Raw genomic sequence first — 22,059 nt, 5'->3', positions numbered from 1 at the left:
TCTATTCATGCTAAACATGGATGATTTATGAAACAACATCTATAATGAGCATAGAAGATGTTATATGAAGAGAACTAAGTTCATTGCATAAATGGATTCTGCTTCACAATTCACGATTTAGTCATTTATATCATCATATCATTTTATACAATATATATACAGTATATACCAAATAAACTGACAGACAGTGACTTCAGAGACCGGTCACTAGGGAGCAAGTCAGAGCTAGCTCACCTGTAGAGGGGCTCACCTGTAGAGGGGCTCACCTGTACTGGGGCTCACCTGTAGAGGGGTTCACCTGTAGAGGGGCTCACCTGTAGAGGTGAACCCCTAACCCAGAATCTTCCAAAAAAAACAACTAACAAGAAGTCTATCCTATTTCCATTTTAGACAAAAGCCTGTTATAGGACACAATCCTTCAGTTCATGGGGAGGCTTCATGCTGCCATTCGTCACTAAACCTCCTCACTAAAACATCCTCCAAAGGAAATCTGTCTTACAACCTGGGGTGAGACATGCAGCTACAGTGTGTACCTCTACAATCTGTCTTGCTGCCGGTGGAGAGGCAGACAGCTCTACATCCTACATCCAGCTATGTAAACCATTGTCTGTGGGTTTGACTGAACTTCTGGGCGAGTGGGATGGTTGGAATACTTTCCCATGCCCTAATATTGTGCCTGATCTCCAGGGATCGACAGCTCTACGAAGGGAGTGTAATGTCCACCGGGGGAGAGCAGCTGCTGGTGGTCTCATCTGGGCTATTTATATCCTGGACGGCCACTCGGAGTACCCCGAAACGCAAGACTCCTTGGAGAGCGCCGACACACCTGTCTGAACCTCAACCCTCATTAGGACGCCTAACCCTCGTTAGGACCCATAACCCTCGTTAGGACGCCTAACCCTCGTTAGGACGCCTAACCCTCGTTAGGACCAATGACCCTCGTTAGGACCAATGACCCTCGTTAGGACCCATAAACCTTGTTAGGACCCATAACTCTTGGTAGGACACTCAACCATTGTAAGGAAATACAACCCAGTTGGTCCTAGGACAGATTGACTCTGAAAAAGAATTGCTATTGATTTATACCCTGATATTCTGATATTCTTCTGGCTCAGTTGGAGAAGATTGATGTTCTAGATATTGTTTTGTAGTTTTGTGTGGTATGAGAGCACACCATTCCTCCAAACAAACCTCTTCCCCTCCAGCCTCCTTCAGACCGTAGCCTTCCAGGTTCTCCTCCCTTCCAGACCTCCTCCACAGCAGAGCCACCGTCTGTAGGAACACAAGAAGACAAGAAGGTTGAGCCGGTGTAGGGAAGCAGCCCCTCAATACCAGGAGACGGAGGTGACCTACCTGGCAGTGGTGGAGGTGATGAGTCCTGAGTTGATGAGTCCTGGTTTGAAGAGTAGTAATGCTGGAATCTGAACCCTGGTGATCTCACTGCTGATAGGTGATTTTAAAACGTTACTGTGAGGGACTACAGCACGGGCAGTGAAATGCCCGTACTGCTCAGTTCCATCCCCTTCTGGGGTCTTGACCTTAAACTACAATGCAACACATAACTCGAACAGCAGGGCAGCACCACCACTGGTGGAACCGAGCTACTACAACCGCTGTTTCTGACTGGCGCAAACTGGTGCGAATGAGATCATCTGGTCCCGTTATAGCCGATCAGAAAAGGTTGCTGGTGCCAGCTCTTGGGATGACGAGCAGTGATTGGTTAAGACTTGAAGCAGAAGATGATCTTCACTGCAGGGTGACAACACAGGACTACCAAACAAGGGGACCGTAAAACATTTGTTTTTAATCCCAAGAATAAAACAAAATACATTGAAGAGATATTATTGTTCTACAGTTCTTCAAATACAGGACAATGTTGACCAACTTAAGAAGACATTTAGTCATGAATTCAAATCTTTACATCAAGGAATTCCAATTGCATTTAGACATTTCCTTGGCATCTTCTCTTTTAGAGAACTTTTCAAAAAACAATCTGTAAACGTGACATGAGATCCAAAAAGACAATTTGAAAGAAAATTCTGAAAGTATTACTTTCGTTATTAATTTTAATTTCTCACTAAATTTGCATTATCATTCTCAGAAAAAGATATTGCTATTCAAAATTAAGTTTTAGGTTCATAAAGAATAACGTATTTGAAGAAGTCTTCTGACTAAAAGGTTTTGTGGTTCTTTAAATAAACGCAGTTTAGAATATCGCCTGATCCTCATTTCAAACAACCAATCACGTAATTTTAACCATCCAGCAACCAATCAGCTTTCTCAATTTTTAACTGTCGAACATCTTCTTCCTGTCAGACTTGTCTTCGATGTTCTTACGCCAGTCGCCCACATCCCTCAGCTGCTTGTCCTGCAGAGCAACAAACACATGAGAACGGTGCGCACACACACACGGTGCGCATACACATGACCATTGTGTACACACACACACACACACACACACACACACACACACACACACACACACACACACACACACACACACACACACACACACACACACACGCCAGACCAGAAGCTATCTCTTAACCAGACCGAAAGGTATCTCTTAACCATACCAGAAGGTATCTCTTAACCTGGTCCAGACCAGAAGGTATCTCTTAACCAGACCAGAAGGTATCTCTTAACGTGGTCCAGACCAGAAGGTATCTCTTAACCTGGTCCAGACCAGAAGGTATCTCTTAACCAGACCAGAAGGTATCTCTTAACCTGGTCCAGACCAGAAGGTATCTCTTAACCAGACCAGAAGGTATCTCTTAACCTGGTCCAGACCAGAAGGTATCTCTTAACCAGACCAGAAGGTATCTCTTAACCAGACCAGAACGTATCTCTTAACCTGATCCAGACCAGAAGCTATCTCTTAACCATACCAGAAGGTATCTCTTAACCAGTACAGAATGTATCTCTTAATCAGACCAGAAGGTATCACTTAACCCAGACCCGAAGGTATCACTTAACCCAGACCAGAAGGTATCTCTTAATCAGACCAGAAGGTATCTCTTAACCAGACCAGAAGGTATCTCTTAACCTGGTCTAGACCAGAAGGTATCTTTTAACCCGGACCAGAAGGTATCTCTTAATCCGGACCAGAAGGTCTGAGCTGGAGCGTCCTGACAATAGGACGAGACTCTCACCTCTTCCTTGACCTCCTTCTTGACCTGCTTGAGGTTGGACCGGAGGTCCATGTTGACGGTGTGTTTGGAGCCCAGCAGGGCCTTCAGCATGGCGTCAGCAGACATGCGCACCTTCTTCAGTTTGGGCTTCTTGAACTTCCCTCTCAGATCAACAATCTTGATGTTGAGATCTCTGACCTTCGGCGCGAAAGAATAGTTATCAAACATGGAATGGGTTCAATATGTGTACTAGGTATGTACTAAGGGCGTTCAACAGTGACAACTAGGTGAGTGCTCTGTATGTTCACTAGGTTGGTACTAGCTGAGAACTAGTTGAGTGCTGTGTGTGGTTTGTGTGAGGGTCCCACCTCGTTCAGAACCAGGCCCAGTTTAAACAGTGACAACTAGGTGAGTGCTATGTATGTTCACTAGGTTGGTACTAGCTGAGTACTGTGTGTGGTTTGTGTGAGGGTCCCACCTCGTTCAGAACCAGGCCCAGTTTAAACTCGATGCCGTACTTCTCTTCTTCCCCCAGGTTGATTTCGTCGTGGAGCGACAGACAGAGTTCCTGTGGGCAAACAAGATGATAACTATCGATAGTTTTACTGGTAAGCAGGTGTACTGGTTAGCTAGTGTACTGCTAAGCTAGTGTACTGGTTAGCTTGTGTACTGCTTAGCAAGTTTACTGGTTGGCTAGTGTACTGGTTGGCTAGTGTACTGGTAAGCTAGTGTACTGGTAAGCTAATGTACTGGTCAGGGTGTTTCACTCCCAGCTGAAAGGTTCTGGGTTCGCACGCCAATGTTCCTAGTCCACCTGTAGGACTCCTAGAGGAAGGCCAGTATGTATCTTGGTACTGAGGTACTTGGTACTGGTACCACAGTACTATGTTGTTCCTGCGTTGGAACTCTAGGAATAGGGCAGGTCTAGAGGACAGTAGTACTGTGTGTACTATGTGTAGAATTACTGGTACTACTACTCACTGTGAGCTCCTCTCTGGAGGACAGTAGTACTGTGTGTACTGTGTGCAGTATTACTGGTACTAGTACTTACTTAGAGCTCCTCTCTGGTGTAGGGCAGGTCTAGAGGACAGTAGTACTGTGTGTACTATTACTGGAATAAGTACTCACTGTGAGCTCCTCTCTGGAGTAGGGCACGTCCAGGGGAGGACAGTTGTCCTGCAGAAACTTGTCCCTCTCCTCAGCCTTCACCACGGCCTCAGCCTCCAGGAGTTCCTTGGCCACGGTCAGCATGCAGCTCTGCCATGACATCACAACAGCATCTCGTCACACTTCTTAGTAAAAGCTTCCCCTTCAAAATAAGCCAAGTTTACATTTACATTTTACATTGAGGGCGTTTAGCAGACGCTTTTATCCAAAGTGAAGTCCATTTGTCAGAAGTAAGAGAAACAACAGTATATGGCGGTAAGGTTGTTCGTAGAACCAAGTGTCAAACACGAGCAATCTCTATGTTAACCCATTCCCCGTATACAACAATGATAGCTAGGAGCTATAGCTAATGCTAAGGACTAGGAGTTGGGGCGGTGGGGGGGTCAAGTCCAGGGCTCCTGATCTCAGCTCCAGTCTCCAGGAGCTTCAGCTCCACGTTGTAAGACCCCCCCCCCAGGACCCAGAGGATAACCTCCCCAGAAAAGGCTCCTCCCCCAGGGATGGAGGAGGAGCCCTGGAGCAAGGCATTAACACTGCCAGGGTCAGGGGTTTGATTCCTGGTGAAGAACGTCTGCCCTTAATGTATTGTAAGACCATTGGATAATGCGTCCAACACAAGGCAGACATATTGATCCACGATACGCTGTGAGGCGACCGCGGGCTGGAACCAAGCAATGCTGTCTGCCCTCAACCTCCTGCCCCTAGAGGCTGACTAGGCCTCTCTAAAGGGTGTGGACGAGGCATCCATCCTCACCTTCATGTTGTGCTTGCGGCTGGAGGACATCCGTTTCCTGCAACACACGGACACAGTGTTAGTGTGATTCTGGACATGAGGAAGAGAGCCGCAATCTTAGATGTACACAGAGTACTCACTCGGTCGTCATATTGGATGATCCGTATACCCCACTTCCTGTTGAGGTAGCACAGCAATGTTGAGTTATTATTCACATCGGTAACATTAATAACACCAGCCTGACCAAGATGGCCTCTATAAAAAATGTAATTGAGAAGATTTGTAATTTATAGAGACTTACAATGAGTACAGAAACAGGACATTAAGGTAGCAGGTAGGGGTTTGCCAGTACAGGCACATGTCATTAAGGTGCAGGTAAGGGTTAGGGCTCATCTTACTCTAGGATGCCAACAAGTACATTGGGGATCGAACCCAGAACGTTCAGCTGGGAGTCAGACACTCAAGTATAACGATCCTGACCCCCCTGAAGCATCCATAGACTGAGGTATTAAAGGAGTATAAATCAATTACTGTCCAAACCCTACCTGCTCCTTAATGACCAGTCTCCGTACTGTCTAACCCCTACCTGCTCCTGAGTTACCTATCTCTGTACCGTCTAACCCCTACCTGCTCTTAAAAAGCCTCCCTAAACAACAATGCATTACAATTTGTTATATTCTGACACAGGATCAAAGTAACTAAATACTGCCCACTCGGGAAAGATTTTCTAAAACTTTCACATATCACACATTTAACAACACTATAAATCAACATGTTGTGACTGAGATTTTTCAAGGTTAGCATGTGCTAGCTTAGCATCTGCTAGGCTGTGGCCATGTTTCAGGGTTTCAGTGGATCGACGATGCTACAGCCACTGTGATTGGAATAAACTCCTCCCCCCTTCCGGGGCTGCTGCCCTGCTCCCCAGAGGAACCCCAACTCGCATCGGGCGGACGCGGCCCCTGCTGTGTGGACTCTCTAACCCCAGACCTGGCAGTACTTGACAGTACTATAGAGAGGCGGGAGCAGACCTCCAGAACAGAGAGGATATCTGGAATAGGCGGTAAATCCCCTGAGCCTCCGTGGAGGGCCGGTAGATTAGAGCTCTATTCCTGGAACCACAGCTGCTGGTTCCCTTTCCACAAACAAACCATGACTTCACCAGCGGAACAAAACTCCTGAACACCCGGCGGCCTCCTACAGCCAGGCCCAACATGCCCGGGAACGTCCGGGAACGCCCGGGAACGTCAGGGAACGTCCAGACACCATGGGAGAACACCACATAGTGTCAGTAAGGCTAGCCGGCCCGGTAATCCCCACGCCTCCTTTGACCTTGACTCGAGGTCTCCCTGGAGATGGTGCCAGCGGGGGGGTCTGTGGGGGCGGGCGGGGGGATTGTTGTGGATGTGTTGTGTGTTGTGGTGGGAGGCTGGCGGTAACCAGACCCCTCGGCTCGTGGAGAATCCCAGAGACAAGAGAACGGAAAATAACCCGGAGGGAGCAGCTGTCTCCTCTCAAACCCAAAAGTAGGTCTTAAGGAGGTCCTCCTCCACCAGGTTGTCTTCTCCAGCTCTGTGTTCTGCTAATCTCCGACCGTGCCGCACAAAGGGGGAGTAAAGGAAACTGGACGGCACATTTAGAGGCACCAATCAGCTCCCTGGGGGGTCAGGGTCGGAACCTTTCTACCTGAGAACTAGGGAGCGTCTCCTATTCTGACCCCACTGCCCTGATGCCCCCCTCGAGACCGACCAGTCCAGGGTCCGGTCCAGGGTCCGGTCCGGGACCAGTCCAGGGTTCGGTCCAGGACCAGGTCCACCGGCCGTCGACCGCAAGGCAAGCGGCGGAGGATGGCTCTCAGAGGGGGTGGAGGATGGCTCTCAGAGGGGATGGAGGATGGCTCTCAGAGGTGTCGACTTTCTGAGGCGTTGACCTCCAAACTTTCGCTCCTCTTAACCATTTCCCCTCAAGACCATTATCATGTCGTATAGCTAACCGCTGCTAACGTGCAGACGACAACATGAAACCAGTCCCCACTAACAATCCCCACTACTGGTTAACACACAGACCACAACATGTAACCATTCCCCACTACTGGTAAACACACAGACAACAACATGAAACCAGTCCCCGATACTGGTAAACACAGACCACAACATGAAACCAGTCCCCACTAGAATGGTAAACACAGTTGGCGTTTCATTATTTGCTAACAGCCAAACTAAAAATTGCTTTAAAACAAAACACCCTCTCCTTGATGTACGAGGACTGAGGCACCCCCGTCAAGCTGAAGAATAAAACACAATTTCTCTGAGATCAAATGACAGGAAGCTGTTTAGCATCAGCTGGCTGCCGCGACACTCACACCAAGCCTCATCCCTATCAGGAGTCACTTCAACCAGCCTCCATCCACAAGACACTCAGACTCCACATACACCTTATGTTAGTAAAGTTAGCGGTAAAACCGACCAATAGGTTGGGTTATTATACCCAGGTCTCTAAGTATCTGGGTTCAGATGAGCAGCAACAATAACAAGGTTCACCAGAGGAAACAGGCCTACCGTGGGACTGGAGAGATGAGAGACTGCACAGAGACAGACACACAGACACACAGACCTACAGCCCGCAAACTATATATTGCATTCAGAGTTAGCCGGCTAAATCCCTGACTTTCTCTTTATGGAGTTGGATTATCCTTCAAACCAATGGGCAGACAAGGTCATGAAATACAGTACAGTGTCATCACTGCCCCCCCCCCCCCCCCCCCCTCCCCTCCCCCCCAACCCATTATAAATAACCCGCCCTTTCTTAGAACATCCCGCCAACTCCATCACTTTTAAATATGCACCCCCCCCATCAGACCACATGCCATCCCTTCATCTCAGTCCTCACCAGACAGAGCGCCAAGGGCTTAGACCTCTGCTCCGTCTGGAGCCGTCAAACCATCAGCTAACTAGCCCCACGCTAACCGAGGGACAGCTAACCATTTAAACTAGTGAGTTAGACAAATGAGCTAACTAGCCCCATGGACGAATGAGGTAGAGGACAGGAGGCTCTGGGTGATCAGACTACGGTCCACTAACATGCTAACATCATGAGTTAGAGAACAGAAGGCTATAGGTGATCAGACTACGGTCCACTAACATGTTAACATCATGAGTTAGAGGACAGAAGGCTCTAGGTGATCAGACTACGGTCCACTAACATGTTAACATCATGAGTTAGAGGACAGAAGGCTCTAGGTGATCAGGCTACGGTCCACTAACATGTTAACATCATGAGTTAGAGAACAGAAGGCTATAGGTGACCAGACTACGGTCCACTAACATGTTAACATCATGAGTAAGAGGACAGAAGGCTCTGGTTGATCTCTAACACGCTAACATTATGAGGATTGTTACACTGTAGGTGATCAGACTACGTTCCCAGTCCGTCCTGGTTTCACTAAACCCTCCGTTAGCGTGACGGAACTGGCCTTTAAGTAAACAAGTTCATCAAAGGAGTTCAACGTACGGGCTGAGCAGATGGGTGAGGGGCCTACCTTGGAGGGGTCTGGCTGGAGATAGGTCTGTGGAGGATGGAAGCTCTGGAGGATGAAGGTCTGGGAGGGTGAGGCTTTTCTCTTGGAGGGTGAGGCTCTTGAGGGGGGATCTCTTGGAGGGTGAGGCTCTTCTCTTGGAGGGGGAGGCTCTTCTCTTGGAGAATGAGGCTCTTGGAGGGTGAGGCTCTTCTTTTGGAGGGTGAGGCTCTTGAGGGGGGGGCTCTTCTCTTGGAGGGTGAGGCTCTTGAGGGGGAGGCTCTTCTCTTGGAGGGTGAGGCTCTTCTCTTGGAGGGTGAGGCTCTTAAGGGGGAAGCTCTTCTCTTTGAGGGTGAGGCTCTTCTCTTGGAGGGTGAGGCTCTTCTCTTGGAGGCTGAGGCTCTTCTCTTGAGGTTGAAGGACTGGGAGGGTAAAGGTCTTGCACCACCTGTTGAAGACGAATAGTGATATTAATTAGTCTGTTAAAAGCATAAGATGGAAGATATCCTTGATAAGACATGAAGGTGACTTACCACAGAAAATGGAGCTGTTCAGGAGCTTCAGAGACTCAATAAATGTTATCCTGAACCGTCAACCTCAGCCATTTGAAATGTCAGGGAATTTATTAACTCTAAAATCTTGTGTATCTAGATCTGTGGATTTTAATTCTTAAACTAATTCTAGTTTCCAAGTGTAAGTCTGATCCCTTTAGTAGCCAACTGGCCACTCAGTAAGACTAGGTTCAGTCGAGTCACTAAAACACAGGTAGGCAGATTTTCGACTTATATTGGCTGATCACACTCACACCTGACATCTAACATATTTCCCGTAATCATTTCTAAGATGGATTCTATGAAGCGCATCATCACATTGTACTCCCATCTCTCTACGTCAATTTAAAGAGTGTTGATGAATTCTGAACCCTATTCCACACACTGGTGTAGGTCTGTTCACAAGCTGTCTGCCTGACCGGCGGTACTTCACCTGAACGTTTGCTATAGTGGTGTTGACACATACAGGCCCGTGAAGCAGCATTAACCATTTATTAAATTATACTTTCACAATGGATTGAATATGAAAATCTGCTAATTCTGGGACATACACTCGCTGACGTTCTTCTAAGACAGATATTAAGATAAAGCAACATAATACGCTGGGATCAGCTTCATCATCTTGATGAAGATGATGAAGACGAAGGGGTCTAGGCCTCCGCCTCAAACATCTTCTTCCTGCCGTCCATGCCAGACTTGTCCTCGATGTTCTTGCGCCAATCACCGACGTCCCGGAGATCTTTGTCCTTCAGACCAGAAACATCCCAGACATTTAGACAACTCTCACTCGCTAATATAATATAATATAATAAAATACACTCACTAGAGGTACTGAAAAAATTGGTTAAACACTGTTTAAATTCAATGAGATGTTAAGTTTGAGTGACACAAGGAAAAAACATAGGATATAATAAGAACAATAGAATATTAATCTTAACTTCATCTTTAAAACCCAAGTTTTTAGTGCTTAACCAGACTTCAAACAGAAGGACGGGGCAGGAACAGCGACAGAAACGTTAGGAACATCTAAACATCTGAGGAGCTCCTCACCTCCTCCTTGACCTCCTTTTTGACCTGCTTGAGGTTGGCCCTCAGGTCCATGTTGACGGTGTGTTTGGAGCCCAGCAGGGCCTTCAGCATGGCGTCAGCAGACATGCGCACCTTCCTCAGCACCGGCTTCTTGAACTTCCCCTTCAGGTCCTGGACCTTGATGTTCAGGTCCTCAATCTGGAGGACAGAAACAGTTGGGACTCACCAGTGGTAGTGCCTCGTGAAATATATCTATCTAGATCTATATCTATCTAGATATAACTATTATATCTTTATCCATATCTATCTCTCTCTATATCGATCTATCTATCTATATCTATCTCTGTCGAGATCTATCTAACTATCAATATATATACGTGTATATATATATATATATATATAGATATATATTAGTGCTGTCAAGCGATTAAAATATTTAATCGCGATTAATCGCATCAATGTCATAGTTAACTCGCGATTAATCGCGATTAATTGCACATTTCTTTATATACTAAATATCCCTTGATTTCGTGCTGCTAGCCTTTTAATGAGATCAGAGTGTTGAGAAGGACAGTAATAAAATATATTTGGTAAGATGGATATAAGAAGAGACCCGCAGTGAATTCAACCCGGTCCACTTGACATAAGGGAGGTACCTCCCTGATGTCAAGTGGACCGGGTTGAATTGCACGTGCATGCACGTGCATGACAGTGGTAGGCCTACCGTAAAACTTCAATAGCCAAGGCTTTTATTTGTTTCAATCACTGAACTTTCGAACAAAACTCTTGCTCATTAAAGGTGGGAAATACTATAACATTTATTATTTAAACCAGCATGAATATTCCTACCGTACGAAGGCCTATACACATTACCAGGCTATCGAATAACACCTACACACACACACGGCGGCGGAGTGGTAATCGGGAGAGCTGGGGTGGGCCGTTAACGTTTCGGGGCTATGGGGCTGATTACTGCGGGATAACAATATTGCGTTTATAAAAGTTTCTTGCAGCGCCGTCCGACAGCCTGAGCTGTGCGCCCACAACCTCTCACTCACTCAACAGCCGTAACACTCAAAAACTGTCAACGTCGCAACCAAGTCGATTTTGTCTAGAGGGGAGTAACTGAGCGGCCCCTTCCGAAGTGGTACAGCCCAGGTGGTCCTTGAACTGCGATTGGTCGGAAAGAGGTAACAGCTAATGACAACATTGAACTAGGCTCAAACAGAGTGACACACAAACACACACACACTTTTAAGGAGTTTTTGTGCGGCGTGCTTGTTGTTTTGTTTCCGGTGTAGCTATATCCGGTATGGTTTTGGAGTTTTTCTTAAGTGACTAGTTGTTGCTAGACAGCAGGTGAAAAAACGACAATGTTTGCCAAACCAAAAGAGCGTTAATCGCGCGATAAAAAAATTAACGCCGTTAAAATTGGTTTGCGTTAACGCCGTTAATAACGCGTTAAACTGACAGCACTAATATATATATATATAGATCTATATGGTGTTGGGTACTACCGGGGACGAGGCGATAAAGGGCTAGGAGATGACTTTACCTCCTTGTTGCATTTGTTGACTTTCATCTCAAGGTCATATCTCTCCTCATCAATCACCTCTATGTTGTGATGAACCCCTCTACACATTTCCTGTAACACAGACACACACACACCTACTGTAACACACACACTGCTACAGATCTCCTGTAACAAACACACACACACCTCCTGTAACACACACACACTGCTACACCTCTCCTGTAACACAGACACATACACCTCCAGTAACACAATAGAAACACTACTACACTTCTCCTATAACACAAACAATACACTCCCACACACACACAAATCTTCTATAACACACACACACACACACACACACTACTACACACCTACTATAACACACACTACTGCACGTCTCCTATAATCCACACCATAATACACTCCACCAGTACAACACAACTCTTGCTACAAAACAACACAACACAGATGAACACAACCAACACATCAAGAAGACACTACCACCACGAGCCAACACAGAGGAGCAAGGCAGAAGAGGAGGTGAACCTGCAGCTCCTGCATGGTCCTTGGGAGAATCGGGGCCGGGCAGTGCTCCTCCATGTAGCTCTCCCTCTCCTCTTCCTGCTCCTTCGCCTCCTGCTCCAGGAGGTCTTTACCGATGGCCAGCATCAAGCTCTAGGGAGAAGGAGACTCAGCCTAATGCTCCTCACACACCATGGTCTGAGAACATGACAACCCCACACCATGGTCTGAGAACATGACCACCACACCATGGTCTGAGAACATGAGGATGGTGTGGAGAACACAACCACCACACCATGGTCTGAGAACATGACGATGGTCTGGAGAACACAACCACCACACGATGGTCTGAGAACATGACGATGGTCTGGAGAACACGACCACCACACGATGGTCTGAGAACATGACGATGGTCTGGAGAACACGACCACCACACGATGGTCTGAGAACATGACTAACGATGGTCTGAGAACATGACGACCACACGATGGTCTGGAGAACATGACAACCACACGATGGAGAACATGACCACCACACGATGGTCTGAGAACATGACTAACGATGGTCTGGAGAACATTAGGATGGTCCCCGAACATGACTTTCCTTTACCTTGAGATGATGCTTGCGACTGGATGACATCTTCTTCCTAAAAGAAAGAACAAATATTTGATATTGAAGTTAAAATATAAAAATTAAGTAATAAATATTATATTTATAAAACAGTACATTTGGTATTCCATGACAGCAGTAGCTGGATTAAGCAAGACACGTCTGACTCTCTGACTCTGATGAAACACTCAACGAAGAACATGAAGAAGAAGAGAAGAACATGACTTACTCCGACATCTTGGCGACGTTTACTGAACCCCTGGAAGACAGAAAGAGAGAACAGACAGAAGGAGAGAACAGACAGAGGGAGAGAACAGAGGAGAGAACAGAGGAGAGAACAGACAGAAGGAGAGAACAGAGGAGAGAACAGAGGAGAGAGCAGACAGAGGGAGAGAACAGACAGAGGGAGAGAACAGAGGAGAGAACAGACAGAAGGAGAGAACAGAGGAGAGAACAGAGGAGAGAACAGACAGAAGGAGAGAACAGACAGAGGGAGAGAACAGAGGAGAGAACAGACAGAAGGAGAGAACAGAAGGAGAGCAGACAGAAGGAGAGAACCGTTATGGGGATTAGAATACATTAATGGCCATTATAACCGAACAGAGCACAACAGGGTCCATTAGCACAGAAGCCTTTAGAACAGAATGCGGGCCCCCAAGAAGCCGCCTGGGAATGTTCCTGTCCTCCGTGGTGATGAAGTCTCCACTTAGAGGAAACTCTACACCACCTCCTCCCTCAGCATCTGAGAGGACCTCCACCCGTTCCACCAGAGGCCCGCCCTCAAGACCCCCCCCCCCCCAGATGTCCAAAGGACTCTGTCTTCTAGGGGGGATTATCCGCCCCTGGTTGGACCCCCAGGCCAGAACCCCCCCCCAACCCACACACACACACACAAACAAACACACACACGACTGTACTCCGGATCCTTAACCCGGCATCAAACTCAGGATTCACCCCAGACCCCCCCTTAGCGGGCTCTGCTGGGGCCAAACCCGAACACCACAGAACCCCTCCTCAGGACTGGAATGAACCTCAGTCACGTCTTATACACTTCATGAAATAGAAATGGCTGTATCTAAAATATCAACTGGACCTAAAAATTAACAAAAGTAATTTCTGAAAAAAATGTATCTTGGTAATTGACCTGCGATATGTTTCATGTAAATTTTATTAGCTTTAATATGAACTTGAATATGATTGTTTATCCTGGGATACCTCTTATAACAGATTACTATCAGATTTGTAGCGTTATATTAGTAACATTATCTTCTCCATTGGCTGGACCGTGTTAATTGCTAATCGCTCCCCAGGGATTTCATGTAGAGAAAGGTTCCCATATAGAAGATAAACAGTGTTTACGCACAGAGCCATAGAGTTAGCTAGGATACATGTTTTCATGCATTTTAAGACATCTGAATAACATTCAAATACTTAAACATGAAATACAAGGACTCACAATCAAATAACGTTATCAATACAGAGCCCAGTGATCTGGGATGTCTTCATATCAACAACCCCAAACAAAAAGGTACTGACCTACATCTACCTACACCCATCTGGGTAGAGCTGGACATCCTACAGCCCATGTGGGTCAGACTCCTAAACCCTATCTGGGCGGAGTTCTGCCTTAGTGTGTGCAGAGAAAGTATAAGAGCAAGAGGAAGGAGGAGAGGAACCTCACCTGGTGTGGATCTGAGTGCGGGCGGTGTAGCGCGGGCGGTGTAGCGCGGCGGTGAGGCTGGAGGAGTGCCGGAGGAACCACCTCAGCTACGTATTTATGACCTCCCTGCCCGCCCGGCAACTCCATCACCTAGTGGCCCCGCCCAGAGCCTCCAACCACATCCGACCCCCAGCTCTAAAAATAGCCTCTCCTTCCCCCTGGGCCTGCCTCCGCCAACCCCGTCCAGGAGGGTCTAGGGGGTCCCCTTTAGATGGTCCAACGGATTAAGACCAGGGTTTGTGATCTGCTGATCCGTCTGTGGAGGGACACTACATCACAAACTAGATCACAAACTAGTTACCAAACCCTGATGGTTTGCATTATCTTGTAGTTCTCTATTCTCAGATGTGGAGAAGACGGGGGGGGTTAATAATAGTTACGGTGGGAGAATATCATTATTTCAAAGTGGTCCAAGGGGTCAGGGGGTCTGGTGAAAGACGGACCACGACAGCAGCCGCTAGGCGAGAGGGGGCGAGGAGGAGCAGGAGGTGGTGGTGGTGGTGATGGAGGTGGTGGTGGTGTGTCTGGCCGAACGCAGACATTAAAACTTCAAGTGACCTCCGCCTGCACCATACTGTCGGATGTAACCGAGGCCTGATCTGTAAGCCATAGATTGTTCAATGAGGAGTACTTCAGTGTTGATATGCTTTTAGCATAGTCCTTTTAACAGCACTCAAGTTATGGTTTCATTTTGCAGAGAATGCGATGGAAGCGGACCTTACCTGTTGCCATCCTACTGTCCTCCTCCTCCTACCTGGAGACCTCTCCACTGTCCTCCTCCTCCCCCTGCCTGGGGGAGACTTCTCTACTGTCCTCACTTCCTCCTCCTCCCCCGGCCTGGAGTAGACCTCCCTACTGTCCTCACCTCTTCCTCCTGCCTGGAGGAGACCTCTGCTGGGTCCTTCAAGGTTCACAGTACAGGAATGATTACTACCAGGTAAGAGTTCTGCCAGGTCAGAGTACTACCAAGGCAGAGTACTGAGTACTACGAGGTTAGAGAACTACCAGATCAGAGTACTACCAGGTCACAGTAATGACAGATCAGAGTACTACCTGATCAGAGTAATGACAGGTCAGAGTACTACCAGATCAGAGTACTGACAGGTTAGAGCACTAGATTGGAGTACCTATGTTCAGTACTATAGTGGACAGTACTGACTGTTATTGGCTGGAATGAACACCCGGACGTTAGCTATTTTAATAGAGATTCAACTTCTTGATCACAATACTATGGAAGGATGGAGGATTAGGGAACCATGTGATTATCTTTTTTTTTTTTTTGGAGTTCTGACTTAAAACTCAGAATAAAAAGTGTTCTGAGTTTAAGGCCAGAACTCTTTATTTATACTGAGAATTTATACTCAGCACTCATGGGACAAAAAATCCCATGTGGCCCTAATCCTCTTCTGTACAATCCAGACCTCGTAGATCAAATGTAAAGGTGAATAAATGAAAGCAATTCCTGACACGTTTCTCACTTCATTTTATATCGTTTTTCAATTAGTAATAGTTAACAAAACATTGGAGTAAACAAAACAGTCATCCACTAGTTTCACAGTACGTCTGCAGGGTGACTAGAAAACACTTCACACGGTCACATGGCATTCGTGGAAACATTCGGCCACTATGAGTTCACCTGAGAGACCTGCTAGAAAATATCATGTGTTCACTACAACAACAAGCAGCCATCAAGAGCAACAGCAGAACCACGAGAACACATGAAATCAAATCAACAACCAAAGCACCAAACTGAAAAGCTGCAAGAATCACTTCATTACAAGTCAATAGGAAACATTTACACAAATAGTGGAAAATATCAAAGTCAATGCCCATGAAATGCATACAGTGTGCAAATATCACCTCACGTCCGGGGACTTCTCCACCTCAAGGCACCGTACAGCTGGCTCTGGGAGCCACTGGAAACCACCATAGACCACCACAACCTAGAACTACCTCATCATACAGTCCCTACTAACACTCCCACTACCTCATTATACAGTCCCACTGGGTCCCCACTAACACTGCCTCATCATACAGTCCCTACTAACACTACCTCATTATACAGTCCCACTGGGTCCCCACTAACACTACCTCATCATACAGTCTCAAATGGGTCCCCACCAACACTCCCACCAAGCCCTCACTAAGTCCCAACTTAGTCCTTACACTCCCATCAAGTCCACTGAGTCCTCACACACTCCCTCCTATGACCCAGCTAGGTCCCCACTGAGTCCTCACACTCCCTCCTATGTCCCAGCTAGGTCCCCACTGAGTCCTCACACACTCCCTCCTATGTCCCAGCTAGGTCCCCACTGAGTCCTCACACTCCCTCCTATGACCCAGCTAGGTCCCCACTGAGTCCTCACACTCCCTCCTATGACCCAGCTAGGTCCCCACTGAGTCCTCACACACTCCCTCCTATGACCCAGCTAGGTCCCCACTGAGTCCTCACACTCCCTCCTATGTCCCTACTCCCTCCAGTCCCTATAGATATGCGTAGCATTGAGACAACTTTCAGGTTACAGGTTTTAGACAACACACATTCCCCAAAGTCAGAGACCACATTAGAAAATCAATGTCCACTGAACCACTGATAAAAGGCCATCCATTCCAGTTTGTCCAGTATGACCTCCCATTTGGGGTTAGGGGATCCTACACCTGATTCAAAAGGCCAATAGTGTTCTACTTTAAATCCTATTATAATCTACCAAGGTAGAATTGATAACATGGGGTTTTGGATGAGGTTGAGGGCTCAAAGCCCATCCGGCCAGGACTGCCTACGCACACTAGACTAACTCATCCACCAGCCTCAAGACATCATCAATCAATCTGGGATGACCCAATCCAGGGTACCCAAGGTTGCCATCTGGTTTGGACCATCATTAAGGGGGATATATTACAACAGAACAACTAGAGCGTGTGCATTTGGAAAACTCATCTTGGAGCAGAATCCCTGAAGCCTAGCGATGTGCTCCTTCCTCACCTTCATCATCCTCCCCCACCCCATGGGTGAGCCTAGCTGGGGTGAGGGACTGGGGTGAGGCGTTTAAAAGCTATGCTTGTGCAAACTTCGTTCTTGCACGAGATGGCTGTCAGAGTTCATAAATAGTTGCGAGACGAGTTAAAGACGAAGAGTCCACACCAAAGAGAACAACAGCGTTCACACCGATGTGTTTCTGGAAGAAGAAGGATTCTCTTCTCTGGAAGAGCAGTTCATGTCCTTACGTTTGTTTCTTTGTGATCGGGCCCCGCGGTGGGCGGCCCCTGGGGTTCAGAGTCTCCCACCCTGGAGTGACATCAACAGTCTCCTGAGTTCCACTGATATTAAACACCGAGCACTTCACGCCAAAGACATGTTTACCACAGAGCCGGAGACAGCCACTACGTCAAGCCTACTGCATGTCCTCTCCCCTGGGGAGGAGCAGGAGCAGCAGCAGGAGGGACATGTTGCAGATAACACTTCACAACAATGATCACCGTACGCAAGCACAAACACCCACGCTGCCCGTAGACCGGCCCGACCGCGGCTGGTCAGACAGGAGGCCTCCTCCTGGTTAGTAGGAGGAGAACCAGGAGGAACCAGGAGGAGCAGGGAGGAGTCAGGTCCAGGCCAGCTTCCGGGAGAGGGCCTGTTTGAAGCCCTCGGGGGCCATGCCCCCCCCTGGGTGCAGGGTGCGCTCCAGCGCCACCAGCACGTCCTGGTGACGCTCCCTGATGTTGAGGGGGTGTCGCGAGCGCAGCAGCTCGTAGGCGGGCAGCAGACGCATGTGGTGCTTCACCATCAGGTACTGGATGACCACGGTGGGCGCCAGCGACGAGCCGTCCCCGCAGTGCACCAGCACCCGCTTCTTCCTCTCCGCCGACGCCTCCATGCACCCGTTGATGTCCTGGAAGCAGCGCTGCTGCAGCGTGGGGGCGTCGCCCGGCGCCAGCTCCATGTCCACCTTGAGACGGGACCAGGAGTGGCGTGCGCGCCGCGAGCAGGTGCAGGGGATCAGGCTGAGGGCGGGGCTTCCGCTGGTGTCGATCACGCTGTCGATGTTGTTCCTGCAGAGCGCGCGCCCGCTGTACGCCGCGTTCAGGTTCCCCACGAAGATGTAGTCCGTCACCTTGGAGATGACCGGCTCCGAGTACTGGACCTGCTCCCCCGGGGGAGCCCGGGGGGACGGGGGCCCCGGGGCGGGGTCGGGGGCCCGGCCGGCGCCCGCGGGGCCCGTGGCAGCCCGCCGGCTGTAGTTGCGAAGCTTGGTGGAGCCGGTGCGGGACGGGGGGTTGGAGTCCGACTCGGAGCTGCTGTTCCACGGCGGGGAGAAGAGGGAGAAGCGGCCCGAGGACTTGGTCCTCTGGAGGACCTCCACGGGGCTGGAGCCCCCCGCCGACCCCCCAGCCGCACAGAACAGGGACGCTCGCTCCAGGGACCCCGTGCTGCTGGCCGCGCCCACGCTGTGGGCCTGCTCCATCTGCAACAGGAAGGAGAACGTCTCATCCTGGGCCCTGTAGTCCAGTGTGGTGTGTATGTATGCTTGCATGTATGTGTATATAAACACTTTCACACTGCCAAACATGCCCGTCTTATGCACACCTTTTTCCCCCGACATGGTTCGCACGTTGACACTGACAGAGGTAATTTACTGGCCTGATTCCGCACCCCAATTTACCCTCCCGGACCTACACATATTGGCGGTTTCATTTTGAAGTAAATGCGATTAGACGTGCCGTGGTTCCAGGGGTGGGACTTGGGAAGAGGTAATGCTGCGTTGTCTCTACAACAGAGACAACGCAGCAAAATCAACATGAGGAGTTCTAACTGGAGAGGCCGTGAAATCCACGAGCTGCTGACCACCATGGGAGAGGGGGGACGCAGTTGCATTTAACGAAGACGGGGAAAGATGGTGCGATCTATGAGAAAGTACCGGAGAAACTTTCCTTACGAGGCTTTTGTCAGGATAAAAAACGTGAATGCTGTTGTTTTTGCACTTATAAATAAATCGCATTTGTAGCAAACACTCAAATGTATACTCATTCGTGCATGCGAGTGTCTTGAATCATGAACAAATTAAAACATTTGGAGTATGCCAATTATTCTAAAGTGCTAGTGTGCGTGCGTGCGTGCGTGCGTGCGTGCGTGCGTGAGTGCGTGCGTGTTGCCTGGGGCTTCAGGTTGTGTGAATATAGGTGTGTGTGTTGCCTGGGCCTTCAGGTTGTGTGAATATAGGTGTGTGTGTTACCTGGGCCTTCAGGTTGTGTGAATATAGGTGTGTGTGTTACCTGGGCCTTCAGGTTGTGTGAATATAGGTGTGTGTGTTACCTGGGCCTTAAGGTTGTGTGAATATAGGTGTGTGTGTTACCTGGGCCTTCAGGTTGTGTGAATATAGGTGTGTGTGTTACCTGGGCCTTCAGGTTGTGTGAATATAGGTGTGTGTGTTACCTGGGCCTTCAGGTTGTTCCTCCACTCCAGGGAATCTAGGGCCCGGAATCTTCCGCTGCTGTCGGAGGAGACCGACAGGCAGAGGGGCCGGTGGGGGCGGGGGGGCAGCTGCGGGGTCAGCGCCATGGCAACGGGGACCGGATCTGCCGGCTCAGTCCTGCTCATCATCAGGTCCGGGCAAGAACCTGCCAGGGGGGGGGGGGGCGTTAGAATACTGCCTACTGATTGGCCGAGTACTCGGGTTTCAGACAGACTGCGTTGTTCCGATGCCGATACCAGTATCTGATATTCCTCCAATACTCTACCTAAAATGCATGTTTGTGTATCGGATATCGGCGAGTACGCAAATCTGTGTGCCGATCCGATACCATCACATGACTCATTTACTACACAGGCAGAGAACATCAAACACTACGCTGTTATGCTGCGTTCGGAGATGGAAATGTGTACCAGAACATCTCTCAACTGTATAACACCAACCTTGAGGTACTGAGAGGTTAAGCGGAGGTTAGACCTACCAGCACATTCGGAGGGGATCTGCAGGCTCCAGGAGGTCCTGAGGAGGTCTGAGAGGTTCTTGGCGACGGCTGTCGTAGAGAAACACGTCGAAGTTACTTCATAGTTCATTTACATTGAATGCAAATTAAGACATTAAGGTATGAAACTCGTCTTACCAACTCGGCCATGGTGCTTGAGGAACGGCTTAGTCTCCAACTTCACGTTTTTACTCCACTTCACCACCGCCTCCATCGTGCTGTTGGTCGAAAACACGAACAACTCAAAATGTTTTCCTACACAACGAACGAGCGAACCCTTTCACCTGCACACCACTGATGGTGGTTTAAACGGATCGGACTCGAACGCCGCGGAGATGCGTTCAAGTACCTTGAAGACTCAACCTTTCACTTCTGCACGGAGATGCGTTCAAACTCAAGACGCACGTTTGGCTCAATGCATGAGATCAGACCACAGATAAATGTTATAAATAGCTTACAGCCTTGGTAACACTAGCATACAGAGCTCAATACAGCTAGCTTCATTGGTAGCATTGCATCCCCAACAGCAGCAGCAGCACCCCCCTAGCATCAGTCCAGTCCTGCTCACCAGGACCAGAGCCAGACCCAGAGGACAGACCACCCGGACCCAGACCGGAGCATCACAACACAATGAAAGTGGTCTTCGCCAGATAGCCCCCGTGGCGTTGGGTTCTCTAGCTTCCCACGGGGCTAATGCTAATGCTAAAGCTAAAGCTGCTCGCCCACCTCGGGTCTCCTCGTCCGCATGGTTCCGCTCGGCTCGGACAACATGTACCCCCCTGGTCGATGAACTGGTCTAGGTAGACCAGCCGGTGGGACCCGAGTTTAGACCTGAGACTGAACCAGATCTTGTCGCCATCACATCCGCTGGTGAGCCGCGTGACGTCACGGGGGCGGGGATACACTTTCACTTATTAAGTGATGCTGTTCAATACTTATTAAGTGATGCTGTTCAATACTTAATAAGTGATACTGTTCAACACTTAATAAGTGATGCTGTTCAACATTTAATATGTGATGCTGTTCAACACTTAAACCTATCTAAATTTACCCATCTTGCTGATGCATTAAATATTTATAATTTCGGTTGCATGCTGCACCGAATTTGACGTCCGCCCTTGAGTAATCAATGAGTTTAAATTAAATGAAATTAATTAGTTAATCGATAAATAGTTTGGAACACAGCGAGGTTTTCCATCACAACAGCAATGATTAACAACGCCGAACCAAACCCGAGCGCTCAAAGTTAAGTCATTGGTTTTACAATCCAGTCCGCAGAATGTCTGACGCTATTGCACTCGGCTCCTCTATTGTATATAATGACTCCTTTTCTAGGCCTAGTCACTGTGTGTTTCTGGAGGATAATATCACATGTCTAGGACGGATCACAAACCTTGGTGCATTGAGCGATGGATGGTTCCTGCCCTGCGCCCTGCCGGAGACTGAATGAGAGCTCATTAGTAGTGCTGATGCTGAGGATGCTCTGGGTGTCAAGGTAACACCTCTGATGTCACTGCTCTCCATAACGACCAGAATGTACATCTCTGGCCTCCGTCATCAATAAAACCCCGTAGGAAGTTCATTAGGAGCGGAGGAAAAA

The 22,059-nt window shown here is 48.4% G+C and overlaps 3 protein-coding genes across 3 annotated transcripts; all 3 read right to left on the bottom strand.

The window, feature by feature from the left end:
• Window positions 1-1,890: 1,890 nt before the first annotated feature.
• Window positions 1,891-7,660, bottom strand: LOC307080868 (troponin I, fast skeletal muscle-like). Its single transcript, XM_079743817.1, has 7 exons — window positions 7,590-7,660; window positions 5,172-5,208; window positions 5,053-5,089; window positions 4,260-4,388; window positions 3,610-3,699; window positions 3,153-3,329; window positions 1,891-2,368 (listed from the first exon to the last, which is right to left on the bottom strand). The coding sequence occupies exons 2-7, from the start codon at window positions 5,180-5,182 to the stop codon at window positions 2,288-2,290; spliced, it is 525 nt and encodes a 174-aa protein (XP_079599943.1). The 5' UTR covers window positions 5,183-5,208; window positions 7,590-7,660; the 3' UTR covers window positions 1,891-2,287.
• Window positions 7,661-9,635: 1,975 nt separating this feature from the next.
• LOC307080181 (troponin I, fast skeletal muscle-like) lies at window positions 9,636-13,012 on the bottom strand (the record flags this gene model as incomplete). Its single annotated transcript, XM_079742819.1, has 6 exons — window positions 9,636-9,842; window positions 10,147-10,323; window positions 11,681-11,770; window positions 12,191-12,319; window positions 12,776-12,812; window positions 13,005-13,012. The coding sequence occupies 6 exons, from the start codon at window positions 13,010-13,012 to the stop codon at window positions 9,747-9,749; spliced, it is 537 nt and encodes a 178-aa protein (XP_079598945.1). The 3' UTR covers window positions 9,636-9,746.
• A 3,014-nt stretch (window positions 13,013-16,026) lies between these two features.
• On the bottom strand, window positions 16,027-21,308 carry LOC307080636 (uncharacterized protein). Its single transcript, XM_079743434.1, has 5 exons — window positions 21,186-21,308; window positions 20,598-20,677; window positions 20,442-20,510; window positions 19,924-20,108; window positions 16,027-18,955 (listed from the first exon to the last, which is right to left on the bottom strand). The coding sequence occupies exons 2-5, from the start codon at window positions 20,671-20,673 to the stop codon at window positions 18,095-18,097; spliced, it is 1,191 nt and encodes a 396-aa protein (XP_079599560.1). The 5' UTR covers window positions 20,674-20,677; window positions 21,186-21,308; the 3' UTR covers window positions 16,027-18,094.
• Window positions 21,309-22,059: the final 751 nt, after the last annotated feature.

This window comes from Pollachius pollachius (genome assembly GCF_949987615.1).
Source record: "Pollachius pollachius genome assembly, chromosome: 9".
Classification (NCBI taxonomy): domain Eukaryota; kingdom Metazoa; phylum Chordata; class Actinopteri; order Gadiformes; family Gadidae; genus Pollachius; species Pollachius pollachius.
The sequence above is the reverse complement of the archived record's forward strand: the minus strand, read 5'-3'. Positions and strand labels throughout refer to the sequence as shown.

What these genes read in the sequence shown, in the direction of transcription:
- LOC307080868 (XM_079743817.1), bottom strand. An exon ending in ACTCCAGAGAGGAGCTCACA is followed by an intron (nt 3,700 to 4,259) that starts GTGAGTACTTAT and finishes GTTTGCCCACAG; the next exon opens with GAACTCTGTCTGTCGCTCCA. An exon ending in TGGGCCTGGTTCTGAACGAG is followed by an intron (nt 3,330 to 3,609) that starts GTGGGACCCTCA and finishes TTCGCGCCGAAG; the next exon opens with GTCAGAGATCTCAACATCAA.
- LOC307080636 (XM_079743434.1), bottom strand. Translation starts at nt 20,673, where the DNA reads ATGGAGGCGGTGGTGAAGTGGAGTAAAAACGTGAAGTTGGAGACTAAG. An exon ending in CAAGCACCATGGCCGAGTTG is followed by an intron (nt 20,511 to 20,597) that starts GTAAGACGAGTT and finishes TCTCTACGACAG; the next exon opens with CCGTCGCCAAGAACCTCTCA. An exon ending in GATCCCCTCCGAATGTGCTG is followed by an intron (nt 20,109 to 20,441) that starts GTAGGTCTAACC and finishes CCCCCCTGGCAG; the next exon opens with GTTCTTGCCCGGACCTGATG.